Source organism: Hordeum vulgare, chromosome 3H (assembly GCF_904849725.1).
Source record: "Hordeum vulgare subsp. vulgare chromosome 3H, MorexV3_pseudomolecules_assembly, whole genome shotgun sequence".
Lineage (NCBI taxonomy): Eukaryota > Viridiplantae > Streptophyta > Magnoliopsida > Poales > Poaceae > Hordeum > Hordeum vulgare.
The window spans coordinates 516,780,040-516,807,449 of NC_058520.1; the positions used below are offsets into that span (position 1 = coordinate 516,780,040).

Here is a 27,410-nt window from a genome sequence, read left to right on the forward strand (position 1 = left end):
TCCACGGTCGTCCCAGTTTGCCAAACCGAGGCAGAGCCTCTCCATGCCCCCATGGAATGGTAGTACGGGGAGGGAAGAGAGAGGGGAAAAAAATAAAGCCGGGCATAGAAGGGCATGGGGGACCCGGCAGAGCCGCTTTTACTTTTGGCTGCCATCTTCTGGGCCGCCAAGGCAGGGAAGGAAAACATAGGGTGCCGTGTGCGACCGGCTGCTAGAGCGCCTTTCGGTTTACCCTCGCCCCCTGCCCAAGTTAAAAACAGCAATTAGAGAGGGACAAGCCAAGGACTGCAAGACAGACCGAGCGTCTGCGTCTGCGTCTGCGTCTGCGTGTGTGTGTGAGAGAGAGAGTGAGAGGTAGTAGCTCGCTCAGCGAAGCTACGAGCCCGCCCACAGTCCCTCTGGACTGGACTCTCTCTCTCCACGGGGAGAAAAAACCCAAGAAGCGATCAAAAAGAGCCTCGGCCGGGTAGCTAGAAGGCGCACCCTACCCCTAGCCCCCCCGAGCTCCGAGGGTTTTTACGACGCCAAGGGAGGGAGGGAAGGAGAGAGAGGTAAGAAGGGGGGGAAAATGGTGGGCTCGGGGGCGGCAGGAGGGGGAGGAGGGGATCACGCGCGGAGCAAAGAGGCCGCGGGGATGATGGCGCTCCACGAGGCGCTCCGCAACGTCTGCCTCAACTCGGACTGGACTTACTCCGTCTTCTGGACCATCCGTCCTCGCCCGTATGTGCCTCTCCCCCACACCCAAACTCCCTCGCTCGCTGCTCCTTGTTCCTTCCTATTATCGGCCTCCCCGCCGGCGGCCGTACGCTGCGTCGGAGAGATACGCACGCCGCCGGTCCATCATGCAGCGCACTGCTGATTAACTTTCTATCGGTTCCTGCTGCTGATTAGGCGGTGCCGCGGCGGCAACGGGTGCAAGGTCGGCGACGACAACGGCAGCCTGTGAGTGCACTCTCTCTTATCTTACTCCTATCAGATAGATACATGCTCCTATATGCGAGGGCCGATCGGAGCGGCGTTGATGTGGTGGTGCGTGTACGCAGGATGCTGATGTGGGAGGACGGGTTCTGCCGGCCGCGGATGGCGGAGTGCCTGGAGGACATGGACGGCGAGGACCCGGTGCGCAAGGCCTTCAGCAAGATGTCCATCCAGCTCTACAACTACGGAGAAGGGTGGGTACTGGGTAGGTGCAGTCGTGTGCAGTTTTCCCCCCACGGTCCGGGTCGTCGCAGCCCCACTCCCCTAGCCAGCCACCACCTCCAATTAAGCCCCGCGTGTTTTCGTGCAAGTTCCGGTCATGTCCCCTGTGCTCCGATTAGGACCTCGAGGCTGTGCGCCATTGATGACCCACAGTTCCTTGACCTTGGCGTTGGCGAGCGAGTGAGAGAGGGTAGGAGGAAAGGGGGTGGGATGGGATGGGATGGGTGCGTGCGCTTTCATCTTTTCACTTTGTTCTGTATCTACCGCGCCCAGGCCCAGCTTTTGGGCCTTGTTAATTGCGCGCGGCACTGACACGGCGGTACGATCGCGCCTTGTTAATTTAATTAACCCCTGGGTTTTGGTTTTGGTCTGACCGCGCGTGGAGGGGAGGCCGTGATTATGCCGGGGAATGGACTGGAGCGGGTGAAACCGAGAGCTGGAGTAGATTGAATAACGGGCATTGAAGTCAGTCGAGTCGTGTGTGTCTTTTGGGCGAGGACCAAGGACGGGCGCCGTCACGTGCGGCACGTGAGTTGGAGTGGGGCGGTGCCTCGTTGCGCATAAACAAACCCCCGCGCGTCAGTGGGTTAATTGCGAGGTTTATCTCCGATTAACAAAGCCCTCGCGCTACACGCACACGAACATCCTACACACAACCCGCTTCTTGTGAGACAGGACCGTGCAAGTTGCCAGTATTAAAACGGAATGCTGGTTCAAGCATGCCAGGTCTTTGAATTTCTAGGCTGGTCGGTGAATCTGCTCCAGCGCCATTCGAAGCGTCTCTCTAATTGAGCGGTGTTGAATTGGTGCTGTTTTTCACTAATTCGGTGAAGCCTTTCACTAATCAAGCAGTTCTACTACATGTTTGCTAATGAGCTTGTTGAAGACAGACTAGATAGATAGAGGCGGCGATAGAGTTCGGGTGGGGGGGTCGTGTGTTATTGGTGGTCTCTTTCACTTTGTTCTACTGAGCTTTTGAGCATGATTTGCTAAGTCGGTTTTGATTTGATTTGGACGGGTTGCTGCAGGCTGATGGGAAAGGTGGCATCTGATAAGTGTCACAAATGGGTCTTCAAGGAACCTTCTGAATGCGAGCCCAACATCGCCAACTACTGGCAGAGCTCTTTTGATGCCGTATGTACCATCATCAACTCTCTCCGCCCCCACCACCACCCCTTCCCTTCTCTCTTTCTTTCCGCAGTCCATGCCTCCCTCCCTGCTTTGGGTTGGGTTGGGTTGGGTTGGGTTGGGGGAGACCCCCCCTGCTTAGCATGCAGTAGTACACCCCATTAATCGCTCGCAAACAAAGCTCCTCAGATGGTAGGTTTCCTTCAAGTTTTTACTCACTCCATGGGAAATAAATATGAATATAGAGATTGATCGAGAGACATCTATCAAATCTGATCCACCAAAGAAAAAAAAATCTGCTCCCAAAAAGAAGAGAAGAAGAGAATTGGATGCTCTGAATGAGAGTGAACTGCACCTCAAGAGCATCCGCGGCGATCAGCAAGAACAAACGCCGCGATCGCAGTCACAGCTAGCCTTTATTCCTCTGCACTTACCCAAATCCCTCTCGTCTTTTCCTTTTGCAGCTTCCCACGGAATGGACGGACCAGTTCGCCTCCGGCATCCAGGCAAATGCCCCACCCCCATCTCTACCATTCAATCTTCAACTTAATTACATCGCCTTCTTAGCTTATTACTACGTTAATTTGATTTGCAGACCATCGCCGTGATTCAAGCTGGCCATGGCCTCCTGCAGCTGGGTTCTTGCAAGATCGTAAGTGCAACTCGTCCTCACAAATCTCAAACCTTTTAGTACCCTTTACCGCATCATTTTGTCGTTTTGGTCGTCGAGCACGCCGACGTTGACGTGCCAACGTTAAGCGGTGTGTGCCACTACTGTGCGTGCGCGTGCAGATACCGGAGGACCTGCACTTCGTGCTGCGGATGCGACACATGTTCGAGTCACTGGGCTACCAGTCAGGCTTCTTCCTCTCGCAGCTCTTCTCCTCCTCCCGGGGCACCTCGTCCACGCCCTCCTTCCCGCTCAAGCAGCCGCCGCCGCCGGCGCGCCCGCCCCCGCAGCTCTTCAACTGGCCGGGCCAGCCGCAGCTCCCCCACGCCGCCGCCTCGCCCCTGTTCCCGCCGGGACCGGCCGCGTTCCACCCGTCCGCGCGGTCGTCGATGCCGCATTACCCGGGCAACAAGGACGAGAGCCACATGTACCACCTCGCGCCGTCTCAGCATGGCAAGCCGCCGCACATGGACGAACACCAGCACCACCAGCAGCAGATGGCGCCCGGGGAGACGCCCGACGGCGACCTCAAGTGGCCCAACGGGATGTCATTCTTCACCGCGCTCACCGGGCGCTCAGATGACCCGAAGCTTTTGTTCGGCGGTCCCGGAGGTGGAGGTGGCGGCGCGGACGACGGGAAGCCGGCGCAGGACGCGCAGACAGGGCACGGTGGTGCGGAGAACGTGGAAGAGTACCTGAGCCTGGAGAGCCACTCGAACAAGGCGAGGAGGATGGAGAGCGCCCAGAGCGCCAAGTTCAAGAGGAGCTTCACGTTGCCGGCGAGGATGAGCTCGTCCAACTCGCCGTCCCCGTCCGTGTCGGCCTCGACGGGGCCGGCGCCGCCGCCGCAGCAGCAGCAAGGGATGGAGTACAGAGCGCAGCACGAGGGCAGCGTCTACTCGGACCTCATGGAGACGTTCTTGGAGTAGCAACAACGCATGCACGCGTCGACCGACCGATCATCCCTACGACGACAAGCGTACGGACTTTACGTTTTCTTGTTCCCACTTTTTGTTTTGTTCCAACCAAGCTATACGTTGAAGCTCTTTTAGCGTCAGGTTTTGGAGTTTGCTTCCGCTTCATTAGATCATGTAACCTTTTTTTTTTCCCTCCCTTCTAGCTTCGTACGTGTCTCGATCGATCTAGTCGTAGCTAGCTAGCTCCTAGTGCAAGAACTGAATACACGCATGCATGCATGCATGCAGAGATGGGCATGAGTTTGCTTCCATGATGGCTGGCAAGTTCTTATATGGTGCAATGATGGTGATGTACAATGATATATGCAACACCCAATAATACGCTCTTTTCCTTCCGAAAGTTCAGTTGCTGCACTGTTGCCTACTTATGGCGCGCGCAGGCCGCCTCTTTGAAATTAGACTGTTTTTTTTTTTTCGTGACTGTTGCATCCTGCATGCACAATACAGTACAACAATCTCAATCTTCGCCAGCGAGTCCTCTAAAATTTCAACTATATATGTTGGATTATTTCAGTCCTTTTCAGTCCTCTGAAATCCCATGCACGCCGTTTCTCCCTTCGTCACAGTTAAATATGAATCGACACGCGCATTATATTATAGTACTAAGAAAGTTATGTGCCGAGGATGTATGATTGATTATACGCTTGTGGCATCGGGGACCACGATCGTACGACGTAGCTTCATGCATGAGATGAGATGTCCCGTTCCACGAAATGATTAGGGAGAAGTTGGAGTGTGCAAGGAACTGGACAGGTAGTTTCTGAAAGGACAAGAGAAAGGGGGGAAAGGAGCTGGGACGCATGCTCTGCACGCGCCACGCGACAAGGCCACATAGAGTGGGAGTGAGAGTGCAAGCTATACTCGATAGCCTCGTCTGCGTATGTTTGGGAGGCATTGGCTGCCAGCAGCTTTCCGGTTTCACGAATGAGAGAAGCAAAAAAAAAGAGAGGGGAAAGTGCTCTTCTACACTTCGATTTTTTAAAAATATTTAAAAAAATCTAATTATTTTATTGCAAACTTTGACAAATGTTTTAATATATTGCAAAGTTTTAGTACGAAATCACATTTTTTTGAAGTCATGGGAAATAAGAAACAAAATTAATGCTTCAAAATGCTTTTGAAAGTAGCATTTTCAGAGTTTTGATTTGTTTTTCCTCTCACGACTTCCACAAATGTGATTTAATGATGAAATTTTACAAGCATTTAAAATATTTGTTAAAGTTTGCCCAAAAAAAATCAGATTTTTTTGAACATTTTTACAATATATTTTAAATTTATTGTTCATTCAGGCTCATTTGAGCTCGGATCCAAAAAATATCACGTCCAAAAAATGGGCGTTCAGACGAACCATCCATTCATGCATGTCTAAGACCAACCTGTATTCTTTTTCCCTCCCTGAATACACGAAACTTGCGTATCATTTCACTAATGGGAGAAGATAAAGAATGCATGGGAGGAGTACAACACGAATCGCAGGATGGCGTGGGTATAATGCCAGGAGCAAACATAAATGAAATGCTCTGCCGTAGCTGGAGTTACAACACAATGCAAAGCAGCCCAAACAAACTCGACGCCCAAAAACGCCAAATCCAACACGGAAGACACCATGGGCAATTAAGACGACACTTCCAGAAACGACGGCCGCCGCCATCCGATCCGAAGATACCGACCTATGGTTTCCCCTTGTGCTTAAAGAGGGGTATAGAAAGAAGTCCTGTGAATTTCTCTCATAAATAGAATAAACTTTATTTGTATTTATGTTTCAACCATTTGATTTCCAGATTGCACATAGTACGAGGATGGTCTTCTCCCCCCACTCAACTGCTGGGCGGCATCCCGACCAGAAACTCCTTTAGAGACTGTTGGAATTATTACCCACTAGGCATATACATAATTTTATCATTATGAAAATAGTGTTGGGTAACGTAACATAAATTCGAAATTTTCCTACGCATATTCAGATCTTTCTATGGAGAGACCAGCAACGAGAGAGGGGTGAGTGCATCTTCATACCTTTGAAGATCGCTAAGCGGAAACATTGCAAGAACGCGGTTGATGGAGTCGTACTCGCGGCGATTCAGATCGCAGTGTGATTCCGATCTACTGCCGAACTACGGCACCTCCACGTTCCACACACGTGCAGCCCGATGATGTCTCCCGCACCTTGATCCAGCAAGGAGGAGGGAGAGGTTGGGGAAGATCTCCGGCAGCACGACGGCATGGTGTCGATGGAGAGACGAGGTCTCCCGGCAGGGCTTCGCCAAGCTCCGAGAAAGAGGAGGAGAAAGAAGAGCAGAGCTGCGCCGAGGGAGAGGGAAAACTGTGTGTAAAACAGCCCCGAACCCCCAACTATATATAGGAGGAGGGGAGGGGAATGCCACCCCTAGGGTTCCCACCCTAGGTGGTGTGGCAGCCCCCCCAGATGGGAGGTGCGGCGGCCAGGGCAGGGGGAGGGGTGGCGCACCCCTAGGTGGGCCTTAGGCCCACCAGCGCCTAGGGTTTCCCCTTCTCCACCTCCTGCGCCCTGGGCTGAGTGTGGGAGGCGCACCAGCCCACCTAGGGGCTGGTTCCCTCCCACACTTGGCCCATCTAGCCTCCCGGGGTCGTGGTCCCCTTCCGGTGGACCCCCGGGGCCACTCCCGGTGGTCCCGGTACGTTACCGGCGACGACCGAAACACTTCCGGTGTCCAAAACCATCCGTCCTATATATCAATCTTTACCTCCGAACCATTCCGGAGCTCCTCGTGACGTTCGGGATCTCATCCGGGACTCCGAACAACTTTTGATAACCTCGTATAACAATTCCCTATAACCCTAGCGTCATCGAACCTTAAGTGTGTAGACCCTACGGGTTCGGGAGACAGGCAGACATGACCGAGACACCTCTCCGGCCAATAACCATCAGCGGGGTCTGGATACCCATGGTGGCTCCCACTTTCTCCACGATGATCTCATCGGATGAACCACGATGTCAAGGATTCAATCAATCCCGTATACAATTCCCTTTGTCTGTCGGTATAGAACTTGCCCGAGATTCGATCGTCGGTATGCCTATACCTTGTTTAATCTCATTACCGGTAAGTCTCTTTACTCGTTCCGTAGCACGTTATCGTGTGACTAACTTCTTAGTCACATTGAGCTCATGATGATGTTCTACCGAGTGGGCCCAGAGATATCTCTCTGTCACGCGGAGTGACAAATCCTTATCTCGATTCGTACCAATCCAACAGACACTTTCAGAGGTATCCGAAGTGCACCTTTATAGTCACCCAGTTACGTTCTGACGTTTGATACACCCAAAGCACTCCTACGGCATCCGGGAGTTGCACAATCTCACGGTCGAAGGAAAAGACACTTGACATTAGAAAAGCTTTAGCATACGAACAATACGATCTAGTGCTACACTTAGGATTGGGTCTTGTCCATCACATCATTCTCCCAATGATGTGATTCCGTTATCAATGACATCTAATGCCCATGACCAGGAAACTATGATCATCTATTGACTAACGAGCTAGCCAACTAGAGGCTTGCTAGGGACACATTGTGATCTATTTATTCACACATGTACTACTGTTTCCTGTTAATACAGTTATAACATGAACAATAGACAATTATCATGAACAAGGAAATATGATAATAACCATTTTATTATTGCCTCTAGGGCATATTTCCAATAGTCTCCCACTTGCACTAGAGTCAATAATCTAGTTACATTGTGATGTATCGAACACTCATAGCATTATGGTGTTGATCATGTTTTGCTCGTGGAAGAGGTTTAGTCAACGGGTCTGCAACATTCAGATCCGTGTGTACTTTACAAATCTCTATTACTCCACTCTGGACATGGTCCTGGATGGAGTTGTAGCAGCGTTTGATGTGCTTCGTCTTTCGGTGAAACCTGGGCTCCTTGGCTATGGCAATGGCCCCAGTGTTATCACAGAAGAGTGCCATTGGACCCGACGCGCTTGGAACCACTCCAAGGTCGGTGATGAGCTCCTTCATCCAAATTCCTTCATGAGCCACTTCTGAAGCAGCTATGTACTCCGCTTCACATGTAGATGCTGCCACGACTTCTTGCTTGTTGCTGCACCAGCTCACTGCCCCATCATTCAAAACATATACGTATCCGGTCTGTGACTTAGAGTCGTCCGGATCTGTGTCGAAGCTAGCGTCGACGTAACCCTTTATGACGAGCTCTTCATCACCTCCATAAACGAGAAACATTTCCTTAGTCCTCTTCAGGTACTTAAGGATATTCTTGGCCGCTGTCCAGTGTTTCATACCGGGATCACTTTGGTACCTCCCTACCAAACTTATGGCAAGGTTTATATCAGGTCTGGTACACAACATGGCATGCATAAGAGAGCCTACGGCTGAAGCATAGGGGATAGTACTCATCTTCTCTCTATCTGCTGTCGTGGTCGGCGACTGAGTCTTACTCAATCTCATACCTTGCAAAACTGGTAAGAACCCTTTCTTTGAGTTTTCCATATTGAACTTCTTCAATATCTTGTCAAGGTATGTACTTTGTGAAAGACCTATGAGGCGTCTCGATCTATCTCTATAGATCTTGATGCCTAATATGTATGCAGCTTCTCCAAGGTCCTTCATTGAAAAACTCTTGTTCAAATAGGCCTTTATGCTCTCCAACATCTCTATATTATTCCCCATCAATAATATTGTTGGAAATATGCCCTAGAGGCAATAATAAAATGGTTATTATCATATTTCCTTGTTCATGATAATCGTCTATTGTTCATGCTATAATTGTATTAACAGGAAACAGTAATACATGTGTGACTAAATAGATCACAATGTGTCCCTAGCAAGCCTCTAGTTGGCTAGCTCGTTGATCAATAGATGATCATGGTTTCCTGATCATGGGCATTAGATGTCATTGATAACGGGATCACATCATTGGGAGAATGATGTGATGGACAAGACCCAATCCTAAGCATATCACTAGATCGTATTGTTCGTATGCTAAAGCTTTTCTAATGTCAAGTGTCTTTTCCTTCTGCCGTGAGATTGTGCAACTCCGGATACAGTAGGAGTGCTTTGGGTGTATCAAACGTCACAACGTAACTGGGTGACTATAAAGGTGCACTTCGGGTACCTCTGAAAGTGTTTGTTGGGTTGGTACGAATCGAGATCGGGATTTGTCACTCCGCGTGATGGAGAGGTATCTGTGGGCCCACTCGGTAGAACATCATCATGAGCTCAATGTGACTAAGGAGTTAGTCACACGATGATGTGCTACGGAACGAGTAAAGGGACTTACCGGTAACGAGATTGAACAAGGTATAGGTATACCGACGATTGAATCTCGGGCAAGTTCTATACCGGCAGACAAAGGGAATTGTATGCGGGATTGATTGAATCCTTGACATCGTGGTTCATCCGATGAGATCATCGTGGAGCAAGTGGGAGCCACCATGGGTATCCAGACCCCGCTGATGGTTATTGGCCGGAGAGGTGTCTCGATCATGTCTGCCTGTCTCCCGAACCCGTAGGGTCTACACACTTAAGGTTCGATGACGCTAGGGTTATAGGGAATTGTTATACGAGGTTACCGAAGGATGTTCGGAGTCCCGGATGAGATCCCGGACGTCACGAGGAGCTCCGTAATGGTCCGGAGGTAAAGATTGATATATAGGATGGATGGGTTTGGACGCCGGAAATGTTTCAGGCACCACCGGCGAAGTGCCGGGACCACCGGAAGGGTTCCGGAGGCCCACTGGGAGGGGCCACAAGCCCCGGAGGGCTACATGGTCCAAGTGCGGGATTGAACCAGCCCCTAGGTGGGCTGGTGCGCCTCCCACACCCAGCCCATGCGCACCAGAGAGGGAGGGAGGGGAAACCCTAGGCGCAGGGGAGGCCCAAGGCCCACCTAGGGCGCCACCCCCTTTTCCCTGCCCTCGCCGCCGCCCCTCTCCCATCTGGGCTGCCGCACCACCTAGGGTGGGTACCCTAGGGGTGGCGCAACCCCCTCCCCTCCTCCTATGAATAGTGGGGGTTTTGGGGCTGTTCGACACACAGTTTTCCCTCTCCCTCGGCGCAGCCCTACTCTTCTTTCTCCTCCTCTCTGTCGGTGCTTGGCGAAGCCCTGCCGGGAAACCTCATCTCTCCATCGACACCATGCCGTCGTGCTGCCGGAGATCTTCCCCAACCTCTCCCTCCTCCTTGCTGGATCAAGGTGCGGGAGACGTCACCGGGATGCACGTGTGTTGAACGCGGAGGTGCCGTGGTTCGGCACTAGATCGGAATCACACCGCGATCTGAATCGCCGCGAGTACGACTCCATCAACCGCGTTATAGCAACGCTTCCGCTTAGCGATCTTCAAAGGTATGAAGATGCACTCACCCCTATCTCGTTGCTGGTCTCTCCATAGGAAGATTTGAATATGCGTAGGATTTTTTTGAATTTATGCTATGTTACCTAACAAATATGTCATCCACATACAGTATGAGGAAAGCTACAGAGCTCCCACTCACTTTCTTGTACAGACAGGCTTCTCCGTAAACCTGTATGAACCCAAACGCTTAATCACCTCATTAAAGCGAATGTTTCAACTCCGAGATGCTTGCACCAGCCCATAGATGGAGCGCTGGAGCTTGCACACTTTATTAGCACCCTTACGGTCGACAAAACCTTCTGGTTGCATCATATACAACTCTTCCTTAAGGTTCCCGTTAAGGAACGATGTTTTGACGTCCATTTGCCAAATTTCATAATCATAAAAGGCGGCAATTGCTAACATGATTCGGACTGATTTCAGCTTCGCTACGGGAGAGAAAGTCTCTTCGTAGTCAATTCCTTGAATTTGTCGAAAACCCTTTGCGACAAGTCGAGCTTTATAAATGGTTACATTACCGTTTGCATCAGTCTCCTTCTTGAAGATCCATTTATTTTCTATGTCTCGCCGGTCATCGAGCAAGTCCACCAAAGTCCATACTTTGTTCTCATACATGGATCCTATCTCGGATTTCATAGCTTCAAGCCATTTGTTGGAATCTGGGCCCGCCATCGCTTCTTCATAGTTCGAAGGTTCACCGTTGTCTAACAACATGATTTCCATCACAGGGTTGCCGTACCACTCTGGTGCGGAGCGTGCCCTTGTGGACCTTCGCGGTTCAGTAGTAACTTCCTCTTCAGTTGGTGCAGGCGCCACATGAACAACTTCCCGTGCTGCGCTACTATCCTGTTCGAGAGGGGGCGTAATTACCTCATAAAGTTCTACCTTCCTCCCACTTACTTCTTTCGAGAGAAACTCTTTCTCTAGAAAGGATCCGTTCTTGGCAACAAAGGTTTTACCTTCGGATCTAAGATAGAAGGTATACCCAATAGTTTACTTAGGGTATCCTATGAATACACATTTCTCCGCTTTGGGTTCGAGCTTTTCTGGTTGAAGTTTCTTCACATAAGCATCGCAGCCCCAAACTTTAAGAAACGACAACTTAGGTTTCTTGCCAAACCATAGTTCATATGGTGTCGTCTCAACGGATTTAGATGGTGCCATATTTAAAGTGAATGCTGCAGTTTCTAATGCGTATCCCCAAAATGATAGCGGTAAGTCGGTAAGAGACATCATAGATCGTACCGTATCTAATAAAGTGCGATTACGACGTTCATACACTCAGTTGCATTGCGGTCTGCGAGGCGGCGTTAGTTGTGAAATGATTCCACATTTCCTTAGGTGTGTGCCAAACTCGTGACTCAAATACTCTCCTCCACGATCAGATCGTAGACACTTAATTTTTCTGTCACGTTGATTCTCGACCTCACTCTGAAATTCCTTGAACTTTTCAAATGTCTCAGATTTGTGTTTCATCAAGTAGATATACCCATACCTACTCAAATCATCGATGAGAGCGAGAACGTAACGATAGCCATCGCGAGCTTCAACGTTCATTGGACCACACACATCAGTATGTATTATTTCCAATAAGTCGGTTGCTCTCTCCATTATTCCTGAGAATGGAGTCTTAGTCATCTTGCCCATGAGGCACTGTTCGCATTTGTCAAATGATTCAAAGTCAAGAGACTCTAATAGTCCATCAGTATGGAGCTTCTTCATGCGCTTAACGCCGATATGACCAAGGCGGCAGTGCCACAAGTATGTGGGACTATCATTATCAACTTTACATCTTTTGGTACTCACACTATGAATATGCGTAACATCACGATCGAGATTCATCAAGAATAAACCATTCACCAGCGGAGCATGACCATAAAACATATCACTCATATAAATAGAACAACCATTATTCTTTGACTTAAATGAGTAGTCGTCTCGCATTGAGCAAGACCCTGATACAATATTCATGCTCAAAGCTGGTACTAAATAACAATTATTAAGGTTTAAAACTAATCCTGACGGTAGATGTAGAGGTAGCGTGCCGACGGCGATCACATCGACCTTGGAGCCATTCCCGACGCGCATCGTCACCTCGTCCTTGGCCAGTTTCCGCTTATTCCGCAGTTCCTGCTTTGAGTTGCAAATGTGAGCAACAACACCGGTATCAAATACCCAGGAGCTACTACGAGCGCTGGTAAGGTACACATCAATAACGTGTATATCACATATACCTTTAACGTTAATGACCTTCTTGTCCGCTAAGTATTTGGGGCAGTTCCGCTTCCAGTGACCTTTTCCCTTGCAATAGAAGCACTCAGTCTTAGGCTTGGGTCCATTCTTTTTCTTCTTCCCGGCATCTGGCTTACCGGGCATGGTAACGGCTTTGCCTTCTTTCTTGAAGTTCTTCTTACCCTTGCCCTTCTTGAAACTAGTAGTCTTGTTGACCATCAACACTTGATGCTCTTTCTTGATTTCTACTTCTGCAGACTTGAGCATCGAGTACAACTCGGGAATGGTCTTCTCCATCCCTTGCATGTTGTAGTTGAGCACAAAACCTTTGTAGCTTGGTGGGAGAGACTGGAGGATTCTGTCAATTATAGCATCATCCGGAAGTTCGACTCCAAGTGAAGTGAGACGACCGTGTAACCCAGACATTTTGAGTATGTGCTCACTGGCAGAACTGTTCTCCTCCATCTTACAGCTAAAGAACTTGTCGGAGACTTCATATCTCTCGACACGGGCATGAGCTTGAAAAACTAGCTTCAGCTCTTGGAACATCTCATATGCACCGTGTTGCTCAAAACGCCTTTGGAGCCCTGTTTCTAAACTGTATAACATGCCACACCTAACCAGAGAGTAGTCATCACTCCGCGTTTGCCAGACGTTCAGAATGTCCTGGGCTGCTGCGGGAGCGGGAGGGTCACCTAGCGGTGCATCAAGGACATAAGCCTTTTTAGCTGCTTCAAGGATGAGCTTCAAGTTGCGAACCGAGTCCGCATAGTTGCTACCATCATCTTTCAGCTTGTTTTTCTCTAGGAATGCGTTGAAATTGAGGTTGACATTGGCCATCTACAATATTTATAAAGACAACTTTTAGACTGAGTTCATGACAATTAAGGTCATTTAATCAAATTAAGTATGAACTCCCACTTAATCGACATCCCTCTAGTCATCTAAGTGATACATGATCCATGTTGACTAACCCATGTCCGATCATCACGTGAGACGGACTAGTCACCATGGTGAGCAACTTCATGCTGATCGTATTCAACCATACGAATCATGTTCGACCTTTCGGTCTCTTGTATTCGAGGTCATTTATGTATATGCTAAGCTTGTCGAGTCAACCTAGGTGTTTCGCGTGTGTAAATTTGGCTTACACCCGTTGTATGCGAACGCTAGAATCTATCACACCCGATCATCACGTGGTGCTTCGAGACAACGATCCTTCGCAACGGTGCACACTTAGGGGAATACGTTCTCGAAATTTTAAGAGGGATCATCTTATTATGCTACCGTCGTTCCAAGCAATAAGATGAAAAACATGATAAACATCACAATGCAATCATGTAGTGACATGATATGGCCGTTATCATCTTTGCTCTTTCGATCTCCATCTTGAGGCATCGCATGATCATCATTGTCACTGGCGTGACACCATGATCTCCATCATCATGATCTCCATCATCGTATCTCCGTGAAGTCGTCACGCCAACTACTACTATCACTACTACTATAGCTAACCGTTAGCAATGAAGTAAAAGTAGTAAGCACATGGCGTTGCATCTCATACAATAAATTAAGACAACTCCTATGGCTCCTGCCGGTTGTCATACTCATCGACATGCAAGTCGTGAAACCTATTACAATAACATGATCATCTCATACATCATACATGCAACATCACAACTTTGGCCATATCACATCACATGTCAAACCCTGCAAAAACAAGTTAGACGTCCTCTAATTGTTGTTGCAAGTTTTACGTGGCTGATTTGGGTTTCTAGCAAGAACGCTTTCTTACCTACGTGACAGCCACAACGATGATATGCCAAAGCTATTTACCCTTCATAAGAACCCTTTTCATCAAATCCAATCCGACTAGAGTAGGAGAGACAGACACCCACTAGCCACCTTTATGCACGGTGTGCATGTCTGTCGGTGGAACCAGTCTCACGTAAGCGTACGTGTAATGTCGGTCCGGGCCGCTTCATCCCACAATACCGCCGGAAAAGAATAAGACTAGTAGCGGCAAGCAATTGACAAATCATCGCCCACAACCTGTTGTGTTCTACTCGTGCATAGAATCTACGCATAGAAAACCTGGCTCGGATGCAACTGTTGGGTAACGTAGCATAAATTCAAAAAAATTCCTACGCATATTCAGATCTTCCTATGTAGAGACCAGCAACGAGAGAGGGGTGAGAGCATCTTCATACCTTTGAAGATCGCTAAGCAGAAGCATTGCTAGAACGCGGTTGATGGAGTCGTACTCGCGGCGATTCACATCGCGGTGTGATTCCGATCTAGTGCCGAACCACGGCACCTCCGCGTTCAACACACATGCAGCCCGGTGACGTCTCCCGCACCTTGATCCAACAAGGAGGAGGGAAAGGTTGGGGAAGATCTCCGGCAGCATGACGGCGTGGTGTCGATGGAGAGACGAGGTCTCCCGGCAGGGCTTCGCCAAGCATCGACAAAGAGGAGGAGAAAGAAGAGTAGGGCTGCGCCGAGGGAGAGGGAAAACTGTGTCTCCAAAAGCCCAAACGTGCCCACTGTATATAGGAGGAGGGGAGGGGGGTGCCACCCCTAGGGTTCCCACCCTAGGTGGTGCGGTAGCCCCCCCAGATGGGAGGTGCGGCGGCCAGGGCAAGGGGGAGGGGTGGCACACCCCTAGGTGGGCCTTAGGCCCACCAGCGCCTAGGGTTTCCCCCCTTTCCACCCCTGCGCCTTGGGCTGAGTGTGGGGGGCGCACCAGCCCACCTAGGGGCTGGTTCCCTCCCGCACTTGGCCCATCTATCCTCCTGGGGTCATTGCCCCCTTCCGATGGACCCCCGGGGCCATCTCCGGTGGTCCCGGTGATCCCGATGGTCCCGGTACGTTACCAGTGATGCCCGAAACACTTCCGGTGTTCGAAACCATCCGTCCTATATTTTAATCTTTACCTCCGGACCATTCCGGAGCTCCTCGTGACGTCCGGGATCTCATCTGGGACTCCGAACAAATTTCGATAACCTCGTATAACAATTCCCTATAACCCTAGCGTCATCGAACCTTAAGTGTGTAGACCCTACGAGTTCAGGAGACAGGTAGACATGACCGAGACACCTCTCTGGCCAATAACAATCAGCGGGGTTTGGATACCCATGGTGGCTCCCACTTGCTCCACGATGATCTCATCGGATGAACCACGATGTTAAGGATTCAATCAATCCCGTAAACAATTCCCTTTGTCTGTCGGTATAGAACTTGCCCGAGATTCGATCGTCGGTATTCCTATACCTTGTTCAATCTCGTTACCGGTAAGTCCCTTTACTCGTTCCGTAGCACGTCATCGTGTGACTAACTCCTTAGTCACATTGAGCTCATGATGATGTTCTACCGAGTGGGCCCAGAGATACCTCTTCGTCACACGGAGTGACAAATCCCGATCTCGATTCGTACCAATCCAACAGACACTTTCGGAGGTACCCGTAGTGCACCTTTATAGTCACCCAGTTACGTTGTGACGTTCGATACACCCAAAGCACTCCTACGGTATCCGGGAGTTGCACAGTCTCACGGTCGAAGGAAAAGACACTTGACATTAGAAAAGCTTTAGCATACGAACAATACGATCTAGTCCTATGCTTAGGATTGGGTCTTGTCCATCACATCATTCTTCCAATGATGTGATCCCATTATCAATGACATCTAATGTCCATGACCAGGAAACCATGATCATCTATTGACTAACGAGCTAGCCAACTAGAGGCTTGCTAGGGACACATTGTGATCTATTTATTCACACATGTAGTACTGTTTCCTGTTAATACAATTATAGCATGAACAATAGACGATTATCATGAACAAGGAAATGTGATAATAACCAGACTAGAACCCCCTGATACACATGATCATTGATCAATAACCCACAAAGTTCAAGTGTTAGCTGCATCGGCCATGACAAGCATCTCGTCACGACATCAACACCAATTCGACATCTCATCAAATTATTGTTTATTGTGGAAGGAATCACCATTTTCTGTTGAGACATGTAGAAGAAATCGCCATGGTAAGCAACTATTTAAGGAGTACCCCTTGGCTAGGCTTTTCGGGGGCACTCATAAGGCGCTCCAAGCTGACACGTGGCAGAGCTAGCGTAGCAAGATCAAAGCTGGGACACGAGGATCAAGCCTACTGGTTTTATTCTTTATCATTTTTTATTCTTTATTTTTTTACTTTTTTGGGTTTTTCGTGTGTTTCCTAATATCTATACTTGTACTGCAATGTGCAAACGTGTGTTCTTCACGGCATATTGTAACCGTACTTCATGGTTTAGCAAGACATGCTCCACAAGGTGTGTTGCACGGTGTTGTACATGTATGTTGCATGCCACATCAAATGTGTGTTGCGTGACGGATGGAGATGCTCCGCACATCGCCTCAGAAGGTGTGTTGCCCATGAAGAATTCCATGAAGACTTCACATGACTTGGAGTCTAATCTAAAGATACCAGATCCATGCAAGACTCTACGTCTTCTTCCGTAGTCGACTAGGACATGTAACCCTAGGAACCCCCAGTATGCTATGTAAGTCGGGGGGGGGGGGGAGCTCGTGAATAGGACAAGACATAATCCCTTGGTATTTGCGTGTACTCTATACACACCACAAAATAATATATGAGAGCATGAGTAGTGTATTATCTCCCCTGTGAGAGCTCGAACCTGGGTAACCTTTCCCATGTTACTATCTGCCAAGTCGCCTAATTAAGATACCCTACCAAGGGATTTGCCGATCTAGTACCGACAACTGGGATCACAACACTACCATGAAAAGTACAAGTTTACTAAATGGAGAGTATATGTTTATTTTCATGGGATGTACAAGTTTTCTCGAATTCTCTTCATCAAAACCTATCAATATGGGATCTAATTTCGAAGCTCGCAATGTGGGGAACACAAACATAAGAAAACAGTTCTAATTTGGACGGAGCGTTCACAATGTATTTTTTGGTTAAAAATGGATCTCATGAAAGAAACATAGAACCCACCCCATACGTCCCAAACTAGTGAAAACCCATAAAAACTCTGTGCTGGTAATAAGTGACACACATGCATTGTGCTAATTATGACTGCAAGAGAAATTTAGAAGTAACCCCTCTAATTTTTTAGCAGTAACCCTAGTGATACGACGAACTAAGCATAATTGAGATGGTTAGGTTGTTTGTGGTGAAACCAGCCTATTAGAGTTAAAGTCTTAGAGTTGGCATTGGTGCTCGCATTTTTCTAAAATTTATTTCACGCTTGTGGTGATGTTGGTTCACTGGAAGAAGACATTCCAGATGACTACAGAGGCACATGTGATTACTCCGTGAGTCTCAAAATGATGTGTCGTGTGGGGGTAGTGCGTGCGTTCATATGTTGAGTATATGTACGTATGTATGAGAATTTGTGTCTGTATTGTATTTAAAGTAAAATAAAATAACCAGTGACTATATCACAAGTGTAAAAAAAACAAACCTAGTTTTTTTTTTGATTATATCATCAAATCGTTCGAACCGAGACCGGCAATACCATAACAGGCCAAGATAGCCCAGATCTTAGAAGTACATTAGCCGGCCCGCTACAGTCCTGCTGTTCGGGGGCCCGCCAGAAAATCAACACCGCGTCACATGTCCCGAACCGTGCGGCCGCGAGCCGAGATGCCCCGACCCTCGAAAGAGATAAGCCGCCACCGCCGCTGGCCGGAGCCAAATGGCGCTGCTATCGCCGCCCTCCGCTCCGCCCCTGCTCACACCAGCTCGCCACCGCCTCGCCTCTCCACACCTCCTCGCTATCCCGGCGTCACCCAGCTCTCTCCTCTCCCTCCCCCACCACCACCACAGCCTCCTCCTCCCCTGCGCTGCAAGCGCTTGGCCGTCCCGTCGGCACCGCCGCCGCGGCATAGCCGCGTCGCTTGGGCAGGAAGAGCCTGGAGTCTCCGACACCCCCATCACCTCCGAAGGAGAGTTCGGAGAGGGCGACTCCGCGCTACCGATTAACTTCGATGCAGAGGTAGGCGCGGTCTCGGTTTCCGCCGAGCCGCCGGCGGACGCCAGCCCCGAGGACTTGGAGAACATACGCGAGATCAAAAGGGTCCGTCGTCTCTGGCCTCTGCCTTTTCTCCTGGGTTGCATTATCGGGATGAGTTCTTATTTACTTGGTATATTGGTTGGATGCATTGTTAGGTGCTGGAGCTTCTTCAGAAGAATAGGGATATGACCTTCGGCGAGGTATGCGATTTTCTCTTCAATGTTGTATTAAAGCTGCGACAAGTAGTATGGACCAGAGGGAATACTTATTTTTCTGTGGATACTGGAGCGAACTGCATCGCTTGTTCTCAGTATAATAGCCACATTTTGAGGGGTTTCCACTAGGCTTGGAGTTTGAATGCTGTTTTCGTGATTGGGGTGCTCGTTGCTGAACCTCTTGGAGTTTGCACGTTTGTACTTGCCGATGAGAACTTAGAATATTTTGTTTTTGTTTGATGTTGCCTCGCAGGTTAAGTTAACTATCATGATTGAGGACCCTAGAGATGTAGAAAGGAAGAGATTGCTAGGCATAGAGGATCCTGAAGAACTTACCAGGGATGATCTAGCTGACGCTTTGGTTGAGGTAAATTGTTCTTCCCTGCGATGTGCACCTTGCAGAAGATGAGAAGCGTAAAAGCTAATTTTTGTTTTTTCGTTTTTTCCTTTTGTGAATAGTTGCTCGGTGACCAACATTTCATCCATCTGTAATGACCCGATGAATATTCGTATATTTTGTTGTCTAGCTATGCTACATTTAAATGCCAACTAAAAATGCTATGCTACCTGCGCACTGCTATTATTTGATATTCAAATGATAGTGCACAACTGCAAGCCTGGGCATGCCCTTTCCAGTTGTAAGGGCATCTCCAAAGCGGAACCTCAAACCCCCGCAAGTGTCCAGACCGTGCTGTCCGGATGCAGTTTGCCTTCCAACGCAGCATCAGTCCGCCGACGCGTTCGGACGTCGGTTCTCCCGCAAACTGGGGACAAACAAAGGGGGGCTTTGCGGGAGTCTGGACATCCACATGACGAACCAAAAACCACCACGTGTCCTCTCTCCATCCGGATGGTGGAAAGCCGCTGCTAATCTATTTTCTTTGGCGGAAGGCTTTGAAAGCTCCTAGCATGTTTTGGCGGAAGCCATTTTGTTTAGTTTATTTTCTTCAAGCTTTTGGCGGAAACTAGTTATTATAACCATGCATACTAGCTTGCATTGGCGGATGCTAGCTACCATTTGGCCGATACCATAGCTATTAGCATTTGGTGGAAGCAAACTAGTCTGGCCATTATGTTTGGTGGAAGCTAGCTATATAGTACAATTAGGCCTTGTACAATGCAAGACGCTTAAGGGAGATGCTTAAATAAATAAACCAGTCTTTCTTTAAGCACCGGTGCTTATTTGTATACGGCAGACGCTTAATTAGGTGTCTCTCCTGTAGAAATAGGCACTGATGCTTCAGAAAACCCTGTTTATTTTTGTAAGCACCTAGCATTGTACAAGGCCTTAGAGCTTGCTATTAGTGCTAGAAATCCTTGTTAGTAGTAGTATTCCGGTTAGAAGTACAATTAGCAGTGTCCAAGTTAAATTTACATGCATTTGCGTTTGGTGAAAGGTTGTGGCGTTTGGCTTGTTTAAGTAAATAGAGGCGGACATACGAGGTATCGGGTTGGATGGCTGGCTCCCGTATCTGTGTCCGGACATCGGTCAGGACCGGTCTGCGGACGGATATGGTGTCTGATTTGGGGGTCAGCGTTGGAGATGCACTAACATAAGAATTTTTTTTCCCTGGTAAATATCCTATTTATTCCACTTTCTACCTGCTATGACACTTCATGTCAAATTTATATTGGACATGAATCCACAAGTAAGCTGCTTGATAAATACTGGCATATGGTTTCTGTTTTCACTCTTGAAACTGAGACATGGCAATATAACATCTTTCTGGACGTTGAACAGCTTGCTATAATAGTTCTTTATGATGGGTCTCAACAGAAGGCCTCATTAGTAAAAGTTCTAGTCTAATAGCTTCGGCATGCATCATTAACACTGTTAATGTTGCGAACTTTGATTCGTAACAGGATAACTACCGCTCTGAAGATACTCGACGGCAAAGCTAGGGGGATTGGCTAGACATAGGTTGAGATGAGCGAATAACTTGAGAGAATAATTTGTCTGTTCTTTGTCTCCATACATAGATACATGAAACCCTTTTAGTGAATGTCTTGGACCCTACCTCTTTTAATATGATTATTCTTATTTGACCTTTTCTTATACAATTGAACTCTTTCCTAGTCCTATACTTTGCCTAATGACTCTCCTCTTTTCTGTTTACTTTCTGCCGCATGTCCTTGACAAACAAATGATCATCTCCTTCTGCGATACCGATACGACCACCCTGGTCATCTTGCTGACCAGTGTCGGAGCTATGTGCATTACTGCAGGTGCCGTGGCCTCCCCAGCCTTGGCTAAAAGCAGGAAGAGAAAAAAATTAGGACTGATTAGATTGGGAAAGTTTTACCATTTGACTGCCTCAGACATCCATATTTTTATGTTTGCCCCCCCCCCCCCCCCCCCCCCCCCACACACACAAGAATCTTGTCTAGCTCTGCCACCGTTGCTGACCAGCCGCAACCAAGTTTCCACTGCCTTGGTGCAATGTACTAAGGTCAACAACACGACTGGTTGCTTGTCCTCAAGGTTGCGGCTAGTGACACGTTCTTGCTATTGTTCTGTACTATTGGGATTGCCTGTATGAACCTGGGTGATGCCCACGGTTGAAACGTCAGTGGTTTTATCAGGTGCATCAAGTAAAAGCATATCTGCAAATTAGACTTTTGCGTGAATTGCCTTGTCGGTAGTGTCTTCTGCTGCACCATAGCTGCTGCTTTTATCGCTTCCATCCTGCTGGACACATCGAAGTAAACTCATGGCACTTAAAAGACCGAGGTATGCTAGGCAGATAAATTGAGCAAGAATTCCGTACACGACTGGTCTTGTGTTGCAGTTTAACACATAACCTTTTCTTGCAGCTCCTGTATATAACCTTGTGTTCTATTGAGGTTGAATTCTCCTTCCTTCTCTGTTTGGACTCCTTGTATGCAACTTAATCTTCCCAACTCAGTCTCCCCGATGCAGATGGGTTGCAAGCAAACAAGCCGAACAATAACAAGGAAATAGCACAATCCGGTTAACTTTTTGTTGATGGCCTTTTGTTTTTCCAATCAGACTTAAGAACCAACTCAACTTCCATACTTTTATGTGTGCACTGTGAGCCGAACTCTTCGTGACCTAATCCATCTCCTTGCTCCCATGCAAATCCATGCTGAAGTAGAATTGTATTGAGTTCCGGGTAGTAGAGTCCTTGGCTTCGTGCTGATCTGCCATTGGCTGGTCTATGCTCACAATGTTAGTCGTTAGTATCAACACTTCACATTAACGCTGGAAATTGTCCTGCTCTATGCCAACTGTTTATCCAACTATTCTCAGCTGTGTGATCATCACTGCCACCAATTTCATGCATGCACTGAAACCTGCGCAGGGATTTTCATCTTTATTCTTGACATGGACTTATGGATCCTAGTTGTGCCACATGAAACTTCATCTCCTAACTCATTTGAACATGTTGTCCTACTTCAAGACATGCATGTGGACCATGAATTTTGTGAAAATGACATGCTTGCAAGTTGCAACACATGCACATCTGTTTGATGTTCTCCTGCTGCTGGGCGGACCGAACATCATGACCATCATGGGTCACATAGTCTGCTCTACCTCTGCCCTCATCGCCGCTGCTTGCTCTTTAAGCGATGACACTTTTACTAACTCCTCCAGTCCCGATGGCAGGGGAGTCGTCAGTGCAACAGCTACTTCTTAGTGATCGGCCGCTGCTACCGCTTCTTGTGGTGTCGCACTGTCACCTTTGCCAACTTTGTTACACCTAATGTGCCCAACGACACGGAGTAACTTGATACCAAATTGATAGCAGCCATCATAGATGGTGTAACCTTGTAGACTAAGCTCGTGTTGCATCATGGTATAAATCATATTTGGCGAAGGCCATGATTGGCGACTTTCCTTGATCAATGGTTTGTACTCTTCCAGAAGGAGCAGAGACTGGACAAAGCACACTCATGATAAGGTAGAGAATATGATGACCCGTGACACGGTGTATCCTTTGTGACATTTTCTTGGCAGCAAACCCATGGTGAACGGCTCTGATATCGAATGCTGTGAACCTTGATTCATAACCGGTAACTGCCATGCTGAAGATAGCCAGACGGCATGACTATGGGGGATTGGGTTATACATGGGTTGAGATGAGGGAATAACTTGACAGTCTCCCAAAGATATATACATGACATCCTTATATAGTGGATGCCTAGGACATTTATCTCTCTTGATACGATTAGACCTTTCCTTATACAATTGACATCTTCTAAATCATATACCTTCATAAAGGACTCTCCTCCTTTCTGTTAAGTTGCTACCGCAAAACCTTGTCAAACACATGACCATCTGCTGCTGCAGTACAACCATCCTTGATGTAACGTACTAGCATCCACAACTGATAAGCAGCTACTTTCATACGCAGGATAAGAAACATGAACTGCATTTTGATGCCATCTAGTTAATGATGCATACCGTTTATATTACCCTGCAAATAGATCAGACACTGATATGCCTTGCCTACTTATAGGTTAATGAAGGACGAATTCCAGAGAATCGTGATACTCTTAGGTTGCTTGCCAAGGAGATGTCAGAATGGCCCGATGTTGATGTCAAGGTAACACCGACAATACAATTTCTACTACTAGCAATGGTTACCACATTTTTTTTCCATGACTAGTTTTTGTCTATGAAACTCTAGTTGATTCGACCAATAGCACTTGTTTCCTTCAGTATATGTAGTTTGGTCAGCTTTCACTGTTTTCTGAGTGTTATGGTGCCAGTTCCACCGTTATGCTTTACATCCCATTTTGTATGTACTTCTGTACAAAATCTTAACAAAACTTCGTTTTAAACCTGTCTTCCATTTTCTAATTCTGTCTGCAGATAGATAGTCAGAAGGGCAAGGGCTTTTTTGGCAGATCTGTCTATGCAAAGGCCACAGATACTGGCATTGATCCCGTGGCAGCTGCTAAAAGACTTAACATTGACTGGGATTCTGCTGCTGATATTGATGAAGGAGAGGATGAGGATGATGAAGATGAAGTTCCTTCAGCAGTGGTAAGATGTCGTCTTCAATATATTCCATAAATTTGTTGTAGATGTACAACAGTCAAACACATTTCATTTAATTGTGTATGGTTTGATTTTGTTTTATCACCACTTTCAGCTATCTATAATTTTATTCTGCTTTGCAGGGATACGGTGCTCTGTATCTGTTGACAGCCTTTCCTGTTATTATTGGAATATCAGTCGTGCTGATCCTTTTCTACAACTCTCTACAGTAGTGCACATCTGCTCTCCTTTGCCTCTCAGAATTTGCTGCCTTTTTCTTGTAAAGCCGAGTTACAATGCCGCTGAATGAGCACCTCTTTTTTAGTCCCATAGTAAAATAGTTTCTGCAATGGTATGACAACATTGTAAAGCCCTGAGGTTGTACACTACACAAAAAGGAAAAGGTCTTGAAATATTAGCTTTTTCTTGGAAACTGAAAGTTGATTATTCTGTGATTTTCTTGACGTTCCAGTCTCCGTGCCATATGTCCCTGTAAAGTCACAAGGGCTGCAATCCAATCACGCTTAGCTGTTTGTTATGCCTACTTCTACTGTACTATTGTTTTCTGACGTCTATAGAACATCATGTAAGTACGTTAAACTGCTACAGTATGTTGTACATCTAGTTATGCTTTCCTCTAAAGTAGTGACCTAAAACGTTTTCTTGAAGAGCATATTTGAATCCTGGAAACTTTCTTCCCGCAAAAGTAAAACGGGAGTAAATAAATCATACTTCGATGATTTCTAACCACTTTTTTTAGTTAACAGTATCCTTTCTACGAACATTCCTAAGATTTTCAATGTTTTATTGGGAAACAATAATGCCGCTTAGTAGCAAGCACGTACGATGTTCTGGAATACTAGCTCATGCTCATGACTCTGCCGTCCAGGATAACAGCTGACCACAGTTTTGCACAGAAAGAACAGCAGATTCGACCTTGCAGATTCAACGATAATGCCGCACCGGCAGTTCAACAGGCTCAATAACATAGAATGAAATGAGGACAACACTGCAAGATCCCGACGTGCTCCCCACCATTCCTCGAAGTCAATTCGCCTAGTTTTGCGCTCATGAAGAAGCGTGCAGGTGCAGCTCCTGCAAGTTCACCTCAGGTGCCATGTCTTCTTTCCAACAAGACGCGCCATTCCAGGTCTCCCATGCGTCCTTCAAGAGAGGAGCTCGTGTGGCAGACGACGATGAGGAAGAGAAGATTCCTGCGGACGAGCTCGGCGCGGCCAGGGCCGTCCCCTTCGGCCGGCGATCCCGTGCCGGCTCGTCGGTCACCGACATGTCAAGCAACGCGTCCATCAACTACGGGAAGTCGACGCGTCAGGACAGGATCGGCAGCGAGAGCTTCTGGTGCGGCGCTTTCTGCATGCACCTGCCCGGCCTGTCCAGGCGGCGGCCGATCATGCAGCAGCAGCAGTCCATGAGCCTGAGCGAGCCGGACGCCCGGGCGAGCACCGCCGGGCAAGCCGAGCCTACCCGGAGCGGCGTGGTGTCCAAGGCGGCCTCCATGGAGAGGTTCGGCCACAGCTCGTCATCCTCCGGCATGGTGTTCGGCGGCCGCGTGGACGCGGAGGAGGACGACCTGGAAGTGTCGGCCTACTTCGACCTGCCGCTGGAGCTGCTCCGGAGCAGCAGCGTCGACATGGAGTCGCCCGTCACGGCGGCGTTCGTCTTCGACAGCAGCCGGGGCCGAGGCAAGAGCATGCTGCCGGACCTCGACTTTAGTTTCCCGGCGCCGCCTGCTTTCTCGAGTCCTACTCCGTCGTCGCCACGGGCCTGATCGAGGAGAGAGTCTCAGGGCCAGACAACTTTAAATTGAGCCGAATTACTCTTGAGTTTCTGCATTTCAGGCACATTGATCGTATCCATGTATTTCGTGTTGGATTCTTTGTTCTTCTGTATGTCGCAATTCATCTTTGATATGTGGGGGAATTGGATTATGTAACCCAATGTTGGCTGTCAGTAGGCAAAATTAGCTAAACGATTTTGCTAAAACACATCTAGACCTGAGATAAGTATTGCATATTTAAGTCCTACTCCCTCCGTTTCTAAATATAAGTCTTTTAAAATTTTTATTAAAAAACTACATACGAATGTATATAGACATACATTAGAATATAGATTCATCAAATATTGCTTTTGGCTCCCGAGCTCACTGGAGGCCTTTAAATTCAAACTTCAAATTCAGTGAAAATTTGTATTTTAATGTGTCAAAAAATTCTGAAAAAAATACATAGATAAATGAAGGTATAATACACAAGTGTGTAAATTTTCAGAACAAAATACGTTGATATGAGGGCTGTGCAAAAAAGACAAATCTGGGGCTGTTTAACACTTGTTACTATTCATCATTTCAGACCATAAATTTGTCTTTTTTGTACAGATCACGTTTTAAAGTATTTTGACCTGAAATTTTACACACATGTCGGTTACATCCTTACATACATGCATACTTTTTTCAGAATTTTTTGAACCATAAAAATTTGAATTTGAATTTTTAAAAAACAAATGCCTCCATGGAGCTCGGCCTCCAAAACGCCATTCTCATAGATTCACTCATTTTGCTCCGTATGTAGTCCTTTAGTGGAATCTCTAAAAAGACTTATATTTAGTAACGGAGGGACTATATCATTAATTTTACGTGGAGATTCGTATGGGTATTTTTGTTTCTTTTTTCCTTTTCATTTAATATTTGATTTAGTTATTTAGATGTGTAATAACTATGTCATATCTAGATGTGCTTTAGGGTCAGTTCTTTTGATGATTTTTTTGAGCTCCTAGAATAAGCCGCTCTTTACCCAGCTTATTCTAGAAGCCCAAGCAAAAATATTTTTTTAAAAGTCTACAAGTCAAGTCTTAATTAGTAGACTTCTAAAATAAATAAATTTGATTGAACTTCTAGAATAAGCTGGATAGGGGGTAACTTATTTCAACTTATTCTAGAAGCCAGCAAAAGAAATGGTTCTTAGACACACATCTAAATGCCCGCGTACCCCACACTCCATTCTCGCCAACCTCATGAATGTGTGCTTTGCCACGTAGTTTTTTCCTATTTTTTTTTTATAATTTGGGTAAGCTTACCGCTTTGTAACTTTTTTTTCTTTCCTTCAGCTTAGGCCAACTCTAGTCGATCTCTTATTCAGCGTTAGAGTAGCACAAAATTTTAGTTTTAAACCTATAACCGGCACCTAGCCGACCCTAAACCATATAGAGGAGTAAGGAATTTACTCCGCCTCATATCCAGTACCTAGCCGAGCCCGTTCGCCATCCATCGTCGTCGTTGGAATCAAGGTGAAACGCCACCACCTTCCTGAGGGGCGGATCTACACCCCAGGGCCCAGGCCCGGGGCGTGCCTTTTTTAGGCTATTGACACTACACAAAGTCTTCTCGAGTCTCAAACTAGGAACGCAACTCACACGCAAGTCAGGAGCGGCGCGGAGCAACCGCGACAGCCACCTCCCCTCCCGTGCGTCGCGCCGCCGGCGCCGACTTCCCCACGCCCCCTCCAGTCCCTGGGGTCTGCCTCACTCTGTCGCTCTTCCTCAACCCCTGCTCGGCTAATCCTCGCTAC

At 47.5% G+C, this 27,410-nt stretch overlaps 3 protein-coding genes across 3 annotated transcripts; all 3 read left to right on the forward strand.

Moving 5' to 3' along the window:
- The first annotated feature begins 249 nt into the window (after positions 1-249).
- LOC123444613 (protein RICE SALT SENSITIVE 3-like) lies at positions 250-4,315 on the forward strand. The gene is made up of 7 exons (XM_045121394.1): positions 250-720; positions 892-942; positions 1,044-1,172; positions 2,229-2,334; positions 2,793-2,834; positions 2,924-2,980; positions 3,121-4,315. The coding sequence occupies exons 1-7, from the start codon at positions 569-571 to the stop codon at positions 3,925-3,927; spliced, it is 1,344 nt and encodes a 447-aa protein (XP_044977329.1). The 5' UTR covers positions 250-568; the 3' UTR covers positions 3,928-4,315.
- A 13,905-nt stretch (positions 4,316-18,220) lies between these two features.
- LOC123444614 (protein CHLOROPLAST ENHANCING STRESS TOLERANCE, chloroplastic) lies at positions 18,221-24,262 on the forward strand. Its single transcript, XM_045121395.1, has 6 exons — positions 18,221-18,672; positions 18,765-18,809; positions 19,078-19,191; positions 23,306-23,392; positions 23,662-23,835; positions 23,973-24,262. Exons 1-6 carry the CDS (start codon positions 18,292-18,294, stop codon positions 24,060-24,062), a joined length of 891 nt encoding a protein of 296 aa, XP_044977330.1. The 5' UTR covers positions 18,221-18,291; the 3' UTR covers positions 24,063-24,262.
- A 98-nt stretch (positions 24,263-24,360) lies between these two features.
- Positions 24,361-25,874, forward strand: LOC123444615. The gene has a single exon (XM_045121396.1). It carries the CDS (start codon positions 24,947-24,949, stop codon positions 25,616-25,618), a length of 672 nt encoding a protein of 223 aa, XP_044977331.1. The 5' UTR covers positions 24,361-24,946; the 3' UTR covers positions 25,619-25,874.
- Positions 25,875-27,410: the final 1,536 nt, after the last annotated feature.